The following is a 19,068-nucleotide window of genomic DNA, read 5'->3' as shown; positions in this document are numbered from 1 at the left end:
TTGTTTGAAGAAGGAAATTATTGTTTAAAGACTACAGGAAGAAAGAACTAGAAAATTTAAGTACTTGGGAGCAACCACAACAGCTCAAACACGTTTGCATCCTAATGCAAATCCTAATGCACTCGTACAGAATTATTTCACATTTGCTCCAAATATGTAATTTAATAAAACGTTTATCCTCACTATAACATTCTATTGTTTAAAAAAACTTTACAAAGAAAGCCAAGGTCTGACAAGGAATTTGGAAAAGTGCAACATACAATAACTCTATTATTTTGTTAAAAAAACTGAAACATACAAGCGTATAGAAAAAAACATTTGTCTTAATAAAAGGGTTCTCTAAAAGCCTTTGTTTCTCAGTGAGTTTTCTGTTTTGACTTTGAATTATTCTTTTGATAGTCAGGTATACTTGCATAACTATTTATATTTACAGGACTTTGCTATGCAGTGTGATAAACTCTTCTACCTAACAGAAAAATACAGAAAGTCAGTGTTGCAATAAATAAGCCTAGTGCTACTAAATCTATCTGAACATGTGAATTTTGATTTTAAAATGATGTTTGTATATCAAATCGACCCAGATCTTAAAGAGAGAAAAATATTTTAATTATTTACAGAACGTGTATTGGGAAAAATGTGAAGTCTATATGTCATTTTTTCAAGCTAATATATTTTGTGAAGTTTTGTACAAAGTGAAGAAAGCTTATTATATTAAACAATCTCTGGTATTTGTCCAAGACTTCTGCATGTGTCCATAAGATTTACTGTCCCAGGTTGAATTTTTTCCTAACAGTGACTACAGACATCTATTCTCATTCTGACTTTGGCCATTCTAACTGGTCTAGTTTCAACAAAGATTACACTTCATTTTGACTTGCAATCTGATGTTTAAACAAAAAGGATGAAAGCTTTTGGGCAGCTGTCATGGTTTATTAATGCTTGTTGATGGCCTCATTCAGGGCACATGACCTAGCATTGTTATGATGGCTTTTCTGTGCTGAGTTTGGAAATAGCTGTAAACTACGTTAAATAAATTCGTTGAAGGAATCATTGAAAAAGATAGAGTACTTGGAGTTAGCCAATGAAAATAGAGAGACCTTTGCATTCTACCAAAAATGTTATGTTTTGTTAGAGTAGTAGAAGATTTTAGAAGCCTTACTCTTAAATAAACAGTCTAAGTTTATTTTGGAACCACAACTCTTTGTCAGTGACGAGGAGCAATTTACCTCAATTTATATTTTTTAAACCATGAAACTACAATGAACAAGTTGAGATGCTTTAAGACACTGTTGCATGTCCACTTGCCAGAGTTTACTCTTTATAAAAAATTTTTTTATAATCAGTATTTTGTTCCATCATTAGATTTTTAGAGGGAAATGTGAGAATACATACTGTTGTACAAAGATAAACTGTTCCTGCCTGTTAACAGCAGAGAACTGTATCCATACATCTTCAAAGCTTCCTGTAAATTAATAGCTCCTCATAGCAAAAGAATAGAAAACACGAGCTCTTTCAAAATATGTAGTTCTCTACCACACACTAAGGAGAAGATAATAGGATGCAATTCCGTAACACTTTAAAAATTACTACTATTACTACTGTTAATACAACAGCTACAGCATTTTTATTGCAGTCACACTTTAAGGCCACAACCAAAATTAGGCCCTATTTTGCTGGAGTCTGTCCAGGAGCATAATAGATGACATTCCACACTGTAACAAGATCTCTGAGTACTTCATCGTAATTAGAAGGTCTTTTAGACTAATGTAAGTTCACTGTAACTATTAACTCAATGCAAAGTTCGATGTGGTGTGCATTAATATCTTCTTGGCAAAGTCTGCAATTAAAATGATCTAACATTCTATTATAAAACTTTTTTTCATCTGCTAGACTTTTAACTATTTGGGTTGAAATTTTCTTCAGGAGGTATTTTCCTACAGTTTTTACAGTGTTTTTCATAAAACTTACTCAGCTGTTTTCTGCAACCAAGGAAAGAGAATAGAGTGATCTTATAGATAGAGATCTCTTACTACAGATGGAACTTATACATCTGTTCTGTTCCAAAGCTTTAATATGTTTATGATTTACTGAAGGGGTTTATGTATCAGATGGATTCAAAGAGCTCTGCTTTTTCCTAATTTGTAATAATAATTTTCAATATGAAATGAAGTTTCATGAATAATTTTCATTATGAAATGAAGTTACATGAAGTTTCTCTCTGGTATACCCAGAGATGTATTTGTGAGGATAAACAAACTGATGGATTTTTAAAACACCCCAATGAGGAAATGGTACATGTAAAATAATAAGACAAAACTGCGAGGAATATTTATTTTGTGTTTGAATTTAAAGTAGTAATAGTGTAACCCTTTCTAACATCATTGTTAAGGTCTGTGCTAGGGATGTAAATGAAGAGCAAATATGCCAGAAGTGGAATCACAGTGTCCTGAAAGGACAGTTTAAATAGCTAAGTGTGTGTTGATTTAAGTTATCATTAAGATAAGTAGTAAGTTTATTATTGGATGTTAAATTTTCTTGCAAAATAATTGTAGAAAAAATGATTGCAAATACATTGTTAAAATGGAAATACATATATACTCTTATTTCCCCTTCCAAAAGATGAAATCAGTGTTCCTCAATACCAGAGTACTTGCTGTTTGAATTTTCTAAAAGCATGCTGTTGTAAATGTTAGTTCTTTTGAAAGAGATCATATTAATTTCAAATATACCATTATATCATTATTTATTTCAATGATCTCTATAAGAAAAAATTCATATTGCTTATGTTTTCTACTCTTTATTTTTGCACATTTTATAACTATTCAGGTACCTCACCACTGTCTTTCTAATTGAGCTAGTTGAAAGTTACTTATTCAATATTAGAGAAGAATGAAAGTTCTAAACCTTTCATGAGGGATTGTTCTTTTAAAATAGCTGTCACTTTTTGTTTCTTCGTATACTGGTTACTCAATAGTTCATACCTTGTTATAGCAGATAAGGTTGCTACAGTTGGTGGAGGAATCATATTTATGTAATGCCATTAGAAATAAAGAAGATTTTCATATTTTTTAACTACTCTGGCAGAGATTCTGTCCATCAGTGGCTTCTGGAGATATACAAATTTTCACTAGAAAATTAGTATATCTCCACTAGAGACCCCTACGTGAGAAGTAAGTCCTCAGATTTAGATTCAGTATAGGAGAAAAAACAGCATTTTGAGGAGTTTTACTGGAATATGGGGAATGTGAGAATGTGGAAGACAAAGTCTGCATGACAGAGGAAATTACAGAATACAGGGATTTTATACAGCTTTGGAAAAATAAAGCAGGTAAAATGTACCTATCTGTTGTATCCATTCATGGAATCATTACTGTTGGGAAAGATCATCGAGTCCAACCACTAACCTCACAGTGCTCGGCCCATCACTAAATTAAAACATATCCCTCAGCACCTCATCTAGGTGTCTTTTAAGTATCTCCAGAGATGGTGACTCAACCACCTCCCTGGGCAGCCCGTTCAAATGCTTAACAACCCTCTCCGTGAAAAAGTTCTTCCTAATGTCCAATCTGAACTGCCCCTGGAGCAACTTGAACCCATTTCCTCCTGTCCTGTCATTCATTACTGGAGAGATTGACCCCCATGTCACTACAACTCCCCTTCACATGGTTGTAGAGAGTGATCACATCTCCTCTAAGTCCCTCTTCTCTAGGCTAAACAACCCCAGCTTCCTCAGCTGCCTTGTCAGACTTGTTCTCCAGACCATTCATCAGCTTTGTTACTGGTCTCTGAACACACACCAGCACCACAATGTCCTTGTAGGGAGGGACCCAGAATTGAACACGATATTCAAGGTGTGGCCTAACCAGTGTGGAAGGAGTTAGGATGTTTTGCATAGGTGATATTCTTGTGGGTCAAACTGCAACTGTCCTTCATTTCTTAACTTTGATTTTGTCATGTTTTTAATAAGTACTCCATATTTTTAATTCAATTACTAGCATACATTTTTACTCTTAGAAACATTTTAATTTTTAGCATTGGACTTTAGCATTAAGTAACAGTACATGTACTTTTATGGCATCTTTAATAGAATGCTGCAAAGAGATTGTTATCTTTAGTTAATAAAATCATTATCACTTAGTTTACCATTATAATTAGAAGGAAACCAGAAGATTTTAGTCCCTTGCGTGTGATTCACATAAATACTTCATTCTCCATCATAATTCTATCTGTGCCATATGGTTATATTTATATTAGCTGCAAATGTGAGTTCATTATAAAGACTGTGTTATGCAGACATTAAGAAAAAGTCTGGATTGAAGAGAAGCCCGTTATTAAGGGTATGTTCCTGTGATGGATACCTGCTCATTGGCATAAACCTCAGATTTGTAAATTTAGAGCTCCAAGAAGGATAAACCCTCCTTTGCTCAGTACAAGCCTATTAAACTCTCCATTTTGGGAGGGGTTTTTTTTTGAAGAAGAGTGTAGTGGATTCACCCCATACAGCAGATAGGCGCCCATCCAGTTGCTCTTTCCCTAACCCCCAGGGATGGGAGAGACAATCAGGAGGGTGTGAGAAAAACTCATGGGCTGAGATAGGCAGTTTGGTAAGTGAAAGGAAAGAAAAAGCCAACAAGAGATCAAAGGCAATCATTCACTAGCAGACTGTTGCTTGGCCAGTCTGTGGAGCAGTGGCTACTTTGGAAACACCCTCAATTCCAGTTTTACTTCTGAGTATGATGTTATAGGTATTTGGATATCCTTTTGATCAGTTGGGGTCAACCATCCCTCCTATGTCCCCTCCCAGCCTTTTGCCTGCTCCCAGCTTACTTGGGTTTAGAAACTGACAAAGCCTTGATTGCTGTGCAGGCACTGTTCAGCAATAGCTAAAACATCAGCACGTTATCCGTGCTGGTCACAAAACCTAAAATACAGCATTAGTCTACATTCCTGAAGGCTACACACTCACACTCTGACACATTTGACAGTTTAGAAGTATCTTTTATTAAAAACAAGATTACTAATGAAAAAATAAGAATTTATATTATTTTTAACCAACAGTCTGTGCAACCTTTATTTATATCAAACTCTTATTATCTTTTTTTTTTCTGAGTCGTGGATGATGGTTAAATTCTCTTCTCAGTTCCTTTCAGAGACATCTAGAGTAATTCAAGTCCCATATTGTTGAGACTGAGACTTTACATGAACCTTAGGACTTGGGAGAAGAGACAACTTTGCTGTACCTATTAGTTTAAAGTCAACAGTGAGTCTTCCAGTGGTGGACAGGGATACGTCTTGTCCATGTCTTCTGTGCACGTCTTAGTGTTTTTTGTCAGATTAATATGTCTGACTTTGGACACAGAAGTTGTCTGGATTTTATTGAAAAAGGTCAATACTGTGTCTGTTATGGGAATTCAAAGGAGTTTAAACAGCAGATGACCACATTTTGGAAGTGAAATGTGCAGATTCAAGTCACAGTAGGCTGGAGACCATGCTCTACTCTGTGTAACAAAGGTACTCCAGATTCTCAGTGATGCAGTAGACAGCAGAATGTGGATCAAACTATGGACTCCAGGATTGTTTCTGAATGCTTTAAAACAAGGTTTCGGACTGAGGAAATGATAATCTTATTTTAACAATTAGCCATTGATGTGAATTGTTTGTCATTTTGTATGTATGATGTAAATAACAATATCGCAAAGTTTAAATGTTTGCTTGAGTGAAGTACATGCGTTGAGTCTGTCATTGAACAAGTGGTCAGCCTCTATCAGATAATGGTTTTCTGTACCTAGTGCTTTGGCACTACTTTTATTATGTCTAGGGTTAGTGTAAATGAAGTACTGCAACAATTTTTTCTTCCATTGTAACATTGTCCAGATTTTTTTTTAATGTTAGAGAGTACTTTCTTAAAAACACCTTCAGGGGACTTTTTTTAATTTTGCTTAATGAAATCCCTGCATGAATCCTAAATGGGAAGGGTGTTTTGCTAAACTAATCTTGAAAATTAATCTTAGTGTTTGAAAGAATGTAAGGGATTTGCAGTTCCTTTAATATGAAACATTAAGAAAGATGTAAGAAGAAAAAAAATCTTTAAGATTTCTTAAACTTCTGTTATGTGTTAGGGACTTCTAATTCAGGACTTGGTAAAGACAATTAACAAATCACACACACCCTCACCAATGTCTAAACATGGCTAGGAAAAGTAAAATATTAGTCTTGTTATCTATACAGAGAATGCTAATGCCTATGACTGGTAATTTCCTGACCTTTATATTTTTCTGTCCCGATAGCTGTCAGCCTGGAAGCTAATTTTGTGGTTTCTTTTGTGAAATCTTTCAGTGGTGTTATCAGGGAGAGTGCGTACCTTTTGGCACTTGGCCCCAGAGTATAGATGGGGATTGGGGCCCATGGTCAATATGGGGAGAGTGCAGCCGGACCTGCGGGGGAGGAGTCTCCTCATCTATAAGACACTGTGACAGTCCAGCGTAAGTAGCTAAAGTAAGCCGGAGCCAACAAAAAGACACACTTGGATATTAGTCAAAACTGTGGTTTCTCATGTTATCTGTAAAAATATTTCACTAGTTTGCCAATCTTTGTCTTCAAAATAGCAGACAGAAACAGGAGAAGTTCACTAGACATACTTTAAACATTTTTAATGTATCTTGTATACTGTAAAGATAGCCGGATTTAGATGTAGCAGTAACTAGAACGACAACTTGCTGTTCTTGCAAAATATATTTAAATTATGCTTTAGGTAGGTTTTTTTTCATTAAGACATATTACCACCAATGCTTATCTCAGATATAAAATAAATATTGCCAGTTAGATATTAAAAAAAACCACACAGCATTTCCAAGCTTTGTGTACAGCTGCCTACATATAAACTATAGTTATTAATGTTATGTTGCATACAATACATTTATATACTGTGATGTCCAACAACATTTAGTTATGACTTCCCACTGACTCTTAAAACAATTCAGCAACTTCTCTCCTTGCCACAACTCCCTATTGGTCCATCTACGGTCTCTCAAGAGGGGCCAGCTTCTCCACTACAGGTTGATCTGTTGTGTGTATCTGTACTGGTCCCGTCATCTGTCCACTTTCCAATGTCCTGAGCACTGTTCCAGAGAAGGTCTGTCAGGTAAGTGCTCCTCTGTCTGTCATGAGCACATCTTAGATGATGGATGCTTACTTATTTCCATTTTTGTCCTTTGCTGAATGAATCACTGCTTTTCTTTGTGTTGCTGCTTGCCCTGTTCCGATTACCTCATCACAGCTATAGGTCTTTTCAGAAGGATAGTTTTTTTACAACATACTTAGTTGTTGTCATGTCCTATAATTGTAGTTTCCATCACCATTATTGGTTTATAAGACCACTTTTTCTTGAAAACGTTAAGCTTTTGTGCTTCTTTCATGAAAATCCATTCTTTCGCTTTTGTCACTCCTTTCTTATCCTCTGTTCTCTGTGCACTTGTGTTCTTTGTTGCTTGCACCCATATTTGCAAGCCAGGCTGTATATCAGCTTTCTACTGTGCGCTGCAAGATAAACACCATAATGTCACGTTATTGCTGCTTAGGGTGGTCTGTTCACCTCCTATCATTAGCAGTAACTGTCAAATCTGGCAAATAGCACTACTTACTGAATGGAATCAAAAGCAAAAATGATCCATATGCATCAATAACATGCCAGATTATGTTACTGAGAAAATAATAAATGAATAATTTCTTTTGACAGCAGTTTGTAAAAATGCTAGTGAAGTGCTTGTTTGGAGCATGAGCAATTTCCTAAGATTTTGTAACTACTCATGTCACCATTTATATAGGTTGGTATGTTGAAAGGTGATTAAATTTTAAATGTTTAACAGTATAGCAAGCAAATGCATTTGTGGGGGAATGTGTCTGCAGTAGGAAAAATATCCAATTTGGTTAGAGGATAGTTTTCCTGGTTAAATATCCCTAATGTCAAAAAGTATTGTTTTTTGGTTTTAGTTAATGTAAATTCTTCTGTTTCTTTATTATAGAGTAAATGCCAAGTGTTTTCTGCTTTCAAGTTAAGAACCAAAGAGCTAATGTCTGATTACTCTTCCATTAAGTCACTGTTAATTCATTATTTAACCTGTGTGGAAGATAGATAAGATTCTTGAACACTTTGAGAATTTAAGAGCCAATGTCATATTCACACTAACAGAAACCTGCTTGCTCTGGAGTTTCCTCAAATTCAGTACTGCTTAAGTCAAATCAGAATCATATTCTTGAACTAGAAACTACTGTCTTTGCTGGCTCCTGTATTTAGCAGGCAGTGTTTCTTCATTTTGTTATGCTTTAAAGTGTAATATGACAAGACGGAAAAAACCTGAAGTATCATATTGGTTGGCTGCATGTTTCTGATTCAAATGTTACAAACAAGCAAATAAAAAGAAGTCTTTCTTGTATGTTCAAAATGCAGTTAACTGTATTGCTTTGAATCTATGCAAAAGAAGTGAGTATTGCATGAGTGGTGATTTTCAAGTACTCAGTGTTATTTTGTATCTATTCCAGTTCAAATCACTACTACAATTCTTAGAATATTGAAAAATGCCTCCATATAACTTCCATGTACTTTTTTGTTGTTGTTTTGTATACTATATATATATGTCTTGAACTTGTATTTATGCTAATAATGTGTTAGTGTATCTTAGGAACTTGTTCTTGTACTAATACATAAAACATATTTTTCCAGACCTTCAGGTGGAGGCAAATACTGTCTTGGAGAAAGGAAACGGTATCGCTCCTGTAACACTGATGTAAGTAATTTTTTTCCACTCTAAAAGTATAATCAACTCATCTGTTTTACATTTTAGCAACAATGTATGCATTTTTTTCCCAGTTTAGAAAAGGTGTGAGATCTGCGTTTTATTGGCAAATAGTCCTGTAGGGCAATGAATTGCAGGCATTCTAAGTGTTCTGCTAATTGTTTGGATCCCTGTCTCAATATGATGCCCAGCTGGTGCCTTCATGTAAAGGGCTTGAGAGAGTTCAACTTGAGCATCCATATTAAAGATGAACAAGCACTATTCAACATGTCTAGCCCATCATCTTGTCTCCCAGCAGTGGCCAATAATAGGTACTTAGGGAAAAATTATAAACTTTTAGCAGCCAAGGCATGACTTTTCTTTGGATATGCTGTATGGGATTCCAGAAGCTGGGAAATCTAAAGATTCCTAGAGCTCCACAGTATGCTAGTACCACAGCAACTGCCACAAATGGAAATATCCTACATGATTCCACTTTTAAGCCCTCTTACACTTTTTTATACCTTTAAAACTGATGGTGTTACATACACAATCCTCCTACACATTCTGTGAAAATATATTTCTTTTGGTATGTTTTAAATGCGCTGGTTTTCCATTTGGTATCTACTGGTTCTAGTATTACCAGAATGATCAGTTGCATTTTAGAACTGAACTCATCTTGGGGCAAAGTAAAAATGTGTAAAATCAATTTATTAACATAAATTTCAAATTCAGGTAAATAAAAAAATGAACCAGAACAAATTACACACAAATAAACACTGCAACTAGTAAGTTTCCAAGACAGTAGCACTGCAAATGTATAAAGGCTTTTATATTATTTTAGCTTCAAATTCGTCTTAATTTTCTTTTTAAATCAAGAAAGTTCATAACAGCATGAGAGTCTACCTAAAGGTGATCTTTCACCTATTTTGATACATTTCAGGAAAAAGTATTGTAGTTACCATGGTGCTGCTGTTTTTTGTTTGCTGCCAATTAGCATAAGTATTACTTCTGCAAACTTCTCCATGGAAGCTTTTATCATTGTTGGTTGATGTTAAAAGTTTTGAAATTAAAAATCACCTTCCTACTGCTAATCACAGCTGTGCTGTTCACACAGCCAAGAAATGTGTTAGGCCTTTCAGCCTCAGTGTTGTAAGAGAAACGGAAGCATAGCTTCTTGTCCAGTAGGATCTGTAAAACCTTTCCAGTCACACAGCCTTCCAAATTACAGAGATTATGAAACTTTGAACATATTATTTTTTTCTGTAGATGTGTGGTTTTGTGCCTGACTTTGTGCAGTATTCATTTTAATGGATCCAGCTTATCAGATGATCTGCTGTAAATAATTTACATTCCTCTTTCTTTTCACTCAGAGGTAATTGGAAAACTTCATTGACAAGCAGTTTTTTCATAGTTCCAATTCACAAATAAATGTGTTGACTAACACTGAATGTGTCTCTCATTCTTGGAGATGTCAGGGAATTCAACAAGTAATGATCCCTTATTGAAATCTTTCTGTTGTGATCAGTCACTCAATATTTAATACATTTATCATATGCTTGACTGTATTAGTACAGGTTTCTTACTGTTGTTTTTAGTCAGGATGTTGTGTACTAGTAAGTTATGTGCCTTATGAAAATTTAACTATGTTCCATTATGCTTTTAGTTTAACCAGGAGTTGTAAAAAGTTTCAGTTGATAAAACCTATTCTTATACAAGATACTAATTTGTATTATTATTTATCTCTCTTTTAAACCTATATCAGACAAGTCTCTATGAACTTTACTATTTATTTGGGATTTATATTGGGCAGACTGTATCCTGTAATATTCTATGTGTCCTTTTCAAGTAATGACCTTTTTACATTAACACTGTTTAAAAAATTCATGTGGATGCCCTGGAGTCCTCCTCACTTAACTCCTTGAGGACTCTCTTGAGGTAGTTGTTCGGGCGTTCTTATTTATAGTGTTTGTCTCCAATAGATACTATTTAGCATCTGCCACATAATTAATGTACAAGAAAGTTCATGTAATCCTGCTTCCTCACAAATATACAATTTTTAATGCTTTTTTTTACTGTTAACAATATACCAATGACTACCTAGTGGTGTTATTGAAATGGTGCTAGGATTTGTTTTGTTCTTATAATATTTTATTTTTCATTATCAGACACTTTTCAGACAGCTTTAATTTGATTTGGATTTGCTTTCCTTTTTCCTCTCCATTTGTTTATTGTGAGAGGAAGCTTGTGCTGTCACAGAAGGAGCATGTAGAAGGTGAGGCCGTTGAGGCTATTCTCTGGCTCAAAAACTAAATCAGCTGTCATTAAACTGTTTTTAACTGATGGTTAGGCAGCTGACCTGTTTTGAAATGCCCCCAGTCTGGGAGATATCATTAGGATTCTTCAATATCCTTACAGTCATGACAGTTTTCATAAAATATAGTGTTATGTTTTTCCATGCTTTAAGACCCATACTTTCCACAGTAAGAAGCCAGCTGATAATGTTCTGTCTATGAGGAAGCATTTCCTGTGTTCGCAGACTATTATCATGCTGCTTCTTAGTCTTCTTTACACTGGATAGTCTCTATGTTAATAGCCTTTGGGAGCCCAGTAATGTACATCTTCTTGAAGTGGTGCCCAAATCACTGCACAGGATTCTAGGTGAGGCCTGTTAGAGATAAGTATAACTTTGAACTTTGTCACCTTAGTGTTGAGATTCCATTTATTCATTTCCTTTTTCTTACAGTACTGACAAGATTTGTGTTGATCTGTAATGCCCAAATCCCATTCTTAAAAATGCTTTTTAAGAGGTCATTCCTCAGCTTGTGCTTGCACAGTTGGTTGTTCCTACTCAACTGTAGTAATTTGCACCAATTGCTTTTTTTTTTTTCAAACCGCTGCTCCAATTTATCAAAATATTTAAAAATTGTAACCCTCTATTCCAAAATATTCCCGATCTAAACTCAAATTTCAATCAATAATTTAAACAGGACATAGCAAAGGAAACTTTGCATTTCAGTGTCCAGGTTGAAAAACCAAATCTTGAACAGATTGGGAAAGACTGCAGACTGGAACCAGGTGTTTTAGAAATGCCATTCTTACAGTTTGACTGTGAATAATTTTTAAAAAATATTTTTGAGGTATAGTTTTCCAATGTGAACACTTATTGATACTTGAAGAAGTGTAGATTTACTGCCTTAATTTTTTTTACAGTTGCATTCTATTTCTTTTATAGTAATATTTCGGTTTTTACATCACTAAGAATTGCAGAGACTAGTAGATTTATTTTCAAGATTTATGATAGACCTTAGTGCTTGACATATTTGATGAAATGGTGTGTTTGATTAATGTAAGTGTTAAGTACATGTAAATCTGTCAGTTTTTATGAAAAACAGGTTATTTGTATATATCTTCTGTTGAAGTTTGTTTTACAGTGTCTGCATTCAATGCCCATCTGTAATTTTTAATGTAGATCATCTACTATTCATGGACGAGAAAAACCTTCTCATTTTGACTTTATTTTTCTTTCAGAGATGAGTTAGTTTTGTTGCCCTGGTTTTTGACCATTTTAATTCGACTCACACACTCCTACTAGGCTTATTTCTAATCAAACATTTACAAAGCCATATAAGTTGTCTTAATTCAAAAGGCATCTGCTAATGGAAACATTGAGATCAGCAGGAAAAAACGTTAGCTAATGAGTTCTGGAAACAAAGGGGTAGTAGAAAGAATACACTCATCAGAAACTCACTTTCTGCCACTAGGCACACTGTCACTAGCAAAGATACATGCATTTTTCTATGAAAAATAAATAAAAAGTGCTTGTAGGATTGCAAGGCACATAATTACTCAAATTAACTCGTTGTCTGATATAAAATTTATATAGGATGTGAAGCTTAATTTGATATACGTCTAAAACATGCAAAAAGCTGCATAATTTTTTTATATTCAATAAGAAACATGATTTGCTTACAAGTTCTGTGAATATTTTATTTATATAAAAGTAGATGTCTTTAAAACACTTTTGTTCTACAGTGTAGGCAAATGTTTTTTGTTGATTCCTTTCATTATGTATACATTAACAGATACTGTTCATTACTTTCCTAATTTTAATCTTTTAAATCTTATTTTTTTTAAAAAATATTTGTGTGAGGAGCTACACCTTGGAACAGTACCTGAGTTTTAACTGTCACTTTTCTCTCTATGTTTCTCATCTTTGTGAGATATGGAACAACCCTTTATAAGTAGCAAATGCAGTGAATTCAGCCACTGAAGTCTACCTCAAGTTATTCAGACTTCTGTGATATAAGATACTTGGCATCATGACAGTGTGGTTTAACGATTTGTTAAAATGCTTCAGATAAATTATTTTTTGCTTCAGTATTAAAATTTGTTGTGTTCTTGTTAGAGTCAATGGTGGATTTTTTACTGAAAATTCTAATTATTTTGTCAACTAATCTTCAGACCTGATTTTAAATTCTTTTACATATGTTAGATACTTATCTGATAATCTGCAGTCTCCTAAAATTGCTTTTGGAAACACAAGCAGTCTGTTGCCTTACAAGAGTTATCAATATACTGTAACAGCATGAAAATGTTAGAGAAAAATGTGCTTGTTTGTAAATCATATTGCAACGGGCCAAGTGTTGTGAGAGCTTTATTAATAAATACTGAGCATCATAATAATGATGTTTCTATTTGCATTGTGCAGTAAATATATATCATCCATGTTGATAGTGACCCAGTGACTTGAATATAATTCAGATTCCTGAACCTTACTAGCATGCTTGAATACACGGAAAGATAAAATGGGCTTCTTTGTTGCTCATAAAATAGTAATATTTACTAACACCTCTGATTTCTGTTAAACAAATTAGTTTTGCTTTCAGAATAAAACTAAAAATGAAAATTGTGAAAATTCTCTTATAATTATTTCCAAGATGAATTTCAGTTACAGATAACCTTAATCAAAGTAAAAAAAGATACTTTTTGGTATTGTAATTGGTAATACAAGTATAAAAAATTTAAATGAGAGGAGTTTATATTTCTTCACTCTTGGGGACTACGAAAAATCAAAGGCAGACACAGTATCTGTTGTCATTCTCAGCCTTAACACACTGCCTTTGTCAAGGCTACAAGTAAGCAGAGGTGATACATCTCTTTTGAAAGTATTTTCATTTTTTTCTTGGATGTGTTAATAACATGAGTCAGTACAGCTTCTTAGTAGAACATACTGAGCCTAAATCTCTTACCAAAATTATTTTAATTTTTTTCTAGATGTTTTTATTGTGTGTTTATAAGGAGGTAGCTGATGGGTTGATTATGAAGCACAGTCTGACATGATTCTGATTGTTCAATTTTATGGAAATTGTTATGTAACATTTCTCTTTGTTTAAATTACCTCATGTTTAAGTTACTTCACAGTAGCCTAAGACTGCAAACTAGACCCTTCAACTGCAACAGAATAAAGCAAGTTTCAGAATTAGAGCCACAAGATAAAGCAGGGAACCACCTGCTAGTGTCTTGAATAGTTTTGTTTGCAATATAAGCACATAAGTATTTCCTTTTATGTCGATACTTGCAAGACATTAACATTTTTTTGTCTTTATTGTTTTAGCCATGTGCTTCAGGGGCTCGTGACTTTCGAGAAAAGCAATGTGCGGATTTTGACAATATGCCTTTCCGGGGAAAGTATTACAACTGGAAACCCTACACTGGAGGTAATGGTTTGTTTTGCAAAAATATTATATGTGAACTCTTCAAAATTGCAGAAATTTTATAGAGACAGTAATGATTGTAAAAAGAATGTTTTGATTGAAATATAATAAGCTATGTTTGCTAAGCCTCTACTTTTGTCAATTGCTGAAAATGTTGTAGAAGTGTTATCTCTATTCTGGCAGAGTTTTGTTTTACCATTAAAGCAAGAAAGCATCATTGTAAAGACTCCACTTTAGAAATATGGAGGCTCTCTCCTTGTGCAGTTGTAACAGAATTAAAGATTCCATAAGTGATCTGTAAATGCCTCTCATGCTACAATGATGAGTTCAGTATAAAAAAAATCTCAGAATACATTTTCCTTTCTTAAGGTTGGAATGCTAGGGAAAAGAGAAAGAAGTAAAAGCTTTTATAAGAATCTCTAAAAACTTCTTCAATAATTGAATTGTAAATAATTAAGATGTGCAAGAAAAGGTTATTTTTCATTTTTTTGTTAATCAAGATTGGTTATGCTTTGGTTATTGCTCAGAATTCAGAGTGCTCTTTTTGTTTTTCTATTTTTCCCTGTCCTAAACTCTTGAGTGAATAAGTCCATGTTTTCTCTTGTATTTTTGTACTTTACTGGATTGAGTGGTTTTACTCACAGTTTTTTAGATTAAAAGTCTGAAAATGATCATTTTGATAACATGGTCTGAACTGTAGTGTAACTCAATAGAACTAAATTCCTAATTGAAATAGTTTGAACTTGGTTTTAAACTTAGTGAGTTCTAGCACCACATTATTTTATTATTCCTGTTTTTCAAATCACAAAGCTGTTTTTAAAAATTGTTTAATAATTATTAGGATTGTATTAACACAATGGAATCGTTATAGAGCCAGCCAACCTTGCATTATCTTACTATGTAAAATAATGGTTTTTTGCAAGAAAGAAGAGTCAAGTAGATCAATCAATAAAGAGAAGTAAATAAAGTGTATACATTATATGTTTCATGTATGAAAGAAGATTATACATTTCAGATCTGTTTATGCATACGTATTTTTAAGTACTTGTTAACTTTTCAAGATTTCTGTCGGGTTTTTTTTCATTCATTTTTGTTGTCCAGGTGGGGTTAAACCATGTGCATTAAACTGCTTGGCTGAAGGTTATAATTTTTACACTGAACGTGCTCCTGCAGTAATAGATGGGACTCAGTGCAATGCTGATTCACTGGATATCTGTATCAATGGAGAATGCAAGGTTATAAATGTTTTATAAAGTACTTATGGATTACTTTCTTGTGTCTGCTATCTCCTACATTCGATAATGGTATTTGTTTGTTAATTACATTAAATGAGAGTGTTGACAGGTCAAGTTATTAGTTAAAGACTAAAATTGATCCAAAAAGATAAAATTGATCTTATTTAATTGAGTCATTGTTTGAATCTTAGTAGCTTCTCACAGACATTCTTAGAATCGTTCATTTTTTCAACTTTTTTCTTGCTTTATGGTTTCTGTTGAAGAATCAGTGGAAAGGGCAACAGGAGCTGAACAGATTCTTTGCACTGTTCCTAGGCCTGTTCCATCATTCCAACTAGAACACCACGCTGGTTGAAGAACAGTAAATGTGAACATATTAATCTATTTCTCTCTAAATAATTAAGCCTGTTGCAAACAATTCTACTGTCAATATAATTGAAACAGAAAGGCATAATTATTGCTCTATAGTTCTAGGAAGAAGTGTGTAATGATGTAAGTATTTGCCATTTATCAAAGGTCTGATTGTTTTGTAAGATTCCTATGGAACTGCATTAAATGAATGAGAATAGAATTGGATGTGTGTGCCATGTTTTTGGTTACATACATCCCACTGTTTCTTTAATTTCACAAAGCATTTAATTATATATTTAAATTATAGACATCTGAATGGTGCTGGTCATTCAAAAAATTATTTGATTTTACTGAAACCACTAACATAACTAAAGCTAACTTGATGCTTCTTTGCGGAATTGAGGACTGAAAATGAATGTTTATTGCATAACATGATAAGATCAAAGACATTTGCCACGTATTAATAAACTTGAAAAAAAAGGACAAGAAATAACCTGTGGAATTCTGATATACTTATGCTTAAGAAGATTTTAGTACTTTTGAGAAATCTTTTAAAATTAGTATATTAAATCTCAAATTGAGGATGAGCTATGTGATAAAGTTGAGCCTCTGTCTTCTTAGTAAATCAGAAAGTTGAAATAAAAATGTCTAGAATAACACTATTTTGACAATTATGTAAAGAATTTAACTTCTTTTATGACATGTGTATTACCTGTTTACAAGTTGGTAGATAATATTGCTAGAGAGTAATCCCTGAAAGAGCTAATCCTGTTTCCATCCTACTCATTCATTCTCTTGTTTTCTTTTGGTTTTTTTTTCCTAAAGAGTCCTGCTGTCTCTTTTTATCAGCTTTATAGTAGCATTGAATCAGTAAGTTATAGAGAGTTAATAATTGTTCACCATACATCAATTTCTCAAGTACATACTCAGAAATATTATGTACTTTTTATTATCAGTTATAGGCACCTCTTTTTACCAAAGGCTTTTGAATCCTGTCTAATGCGGCATGCAATTCAGCCTTTCGCTAAATTTCAGTCTGCATTCATAAAGTGAAGTCATTTACACTTTACATTAAAACTTATTAAAATAATTGCAGATTTGTCTGGAGTACGTGGAAATACAGTCTATGAAACTGTGAATGCCTTTGAGGACAGTAATATTATTTATGCTGCATAAATGTTCAAGGAACACACAGCATTTACCTTTGCAAAGTATCATATACATCAAACACAGTTTGCTGTTGTGATAAGAAAAATAACCCAAACCACTACTGATTTATTGATAGCTGTAATAATTACATTGTTTGTAAACCCTATGAGAACCCTTCCAGGAAGTCACAGGAGAAGTATGAAGTACTTAGGAATCAAGATTTGGAGACAAACCATAATGTGCTTTGTTCTTTTTTTATTTTCTTTCTCTAGTAAGTGAAAACCCACATAACAGCTATCTAAACTAGGGTAGATAAAAAGAAGAGCTGATTATCTCAGACCTGGTAGAAACACTTCAAAAAACCTATTAAGATAGTAATGCAAGGTGGTCTTACTGTTAAAATATTTGTTCTTATCTCTTCTCAGCATGTAGGTTGTGATAATATTTTGGGATCTGATGCTAAGGAAGATAGATGCCGTGTTTGTGGAGGAGATGGGAGTACATGTGAAGCCATTGAAGGTTTCTTCAATGATTCGTTGCCCAGAGGAGGTATGCACATAGATGTCCATTCTATTGCACCGTACATTTGGATGACTGTTTAGCAAATAACATTACTGCATTGATTGCCAGCATGGCATTCCTGCTGGTCATTCACTTTCAGTCTTTCTGCCTCATTTACTTTTTCTGTATTAGTTTTGATTTGTGTCAAATACTACAATGTATTTCATTAATGAGAAGTAGGGGTAAAGGTTTCAAATTATTTACTTATGGTGGTACAGTAAGACTAATATTGTGTAAGATTTTCATGTGTATCAGAAATTAGAATTTTAGCTCAAAAAGACAATATTCACATTGCGTTTCTGTCTTATTGGTTTTTGGCTTCCAAAATGGGAAAAGGATTGATGGACTAGAATGAGCTCAGTTCAGTCAGAGACTATTAAGATTATTGGGATCTAGAATGCTGTCCCCTCTGTGAGGAGAGGCTGGGACAACTGTACTGAAAAGAGGAGGTTTGGGGGGACCTAGTATCAGCCTTCCAATACCTGTGAAGAAGTTAGGGAGAAGACAAAGCCAGGCTCTTCATAGGGGTGTGTATGTGATGGGAGAAGAGACAATGGCTTTAAACTGAGACAAGACAGATGCTGACAAAATGGAAAGAAAATTTTTTTCCCAGGAGGACAGTGCATCAGGTTGTCCAGAAAGGTTGTACAGTCTCCTTTGGAGTTTTTCACAACCCAGCAGGATAAAGCTTTGAGTAACTTGGTCTGATTTCCTAACTGACCCTGCTTGTAGCAAGAAGATTCACTAAATGGCTATCCAATGTCCTCTCAACCTGAATTACCCTATGGTCCTAAGGTAATTTTATGCATTAATTACATGTGATACACTATTGAAAAGACTTTATTAGCACTTTAAAAAATGCTTTCCTGACTACATGGTAATAGCTTTTTATAGGAGATTTAAAGACTTTTCCTTTATATCTCATGAAAGAGCATGTTGTATATTTAAATCCCGTGACTTACACAAATTTTTAGTAGTAAATAAGTTACTAATGGTTAGTTTCATGACTAATACTTACTAACTTAAACAATCAACATTTACCTTTGTCTTACAGGCTATATGGAAGTGATTCATATTCCAAGAGGTTCTGTGCACATTGAAATAAGAGAAGTGGCAATATCAAAGAACTACATTGGTAAGAGCATGGTTCAAATAACAAACTGTGTTAAAAGTCAGAATTTGTGTTGTGATTTGAAGATACAGTTTATGATTTGGCCAAACCATACACAGAAGCAGCAGAGGGAATGGTTTGCTCTCAATACTAGATTATGGTCAGACAATTGC

General features: G+C 34.0%; 1 protein-coding gene across 1 annotated transcript in view; it reads left to right on the top strand.

The window, feature by feature from the left end:
* Positions 1-19,068, top strand: part of ADAMTS6 (ADAM metallopeptidase with thrombospondin type 1 motif 6) — a 139,578-nt gene that overhangs the window by 89,753 nt on the left and 30,757 nt on the right. Inside the window, exons 13-18 of the mRNA XM_062018097.1 lie at positions 6,337-6,482; positions 8,720-8,783; positions 14,389-14,491; positions 15,590-15,723; positions 17,649-17,772; positions 18,839-18,919. Coding sequence (XP_061874081.1) covers positions 6,337-6,482; positions 8,720-8,783; positions 14,389-14,491; positions 15,590-15,723; positions 17,649-17,772; positions 18,839-18,919 — 652 coding nt within the window. The remainder of the gene's footprint in view (positions 1-6,336; positions 6,483-8,719; positions 8,784-14,388; positions 14,492-15,589; positions 15,724-17,648; positions 17,773-18,838; positions 18,920-19,068) is intronic.

Source organism: Colius striatus, chromosome Z (genome assembly GCF_028858725.1).
Source record: "Colius striatus isolate bColStr4 chromosome Z, bColStr4.1.hap1, whole genome shotgun sequence".
Lineage (NCBI taxonomy): Eukaryota > Metazoa > Chordata > Aves > Coliiformes > Coliidae > Colius > Colius striatus.
This window is presented reverse-complemented; position numbering and strand designations above follow the sequence as displayed.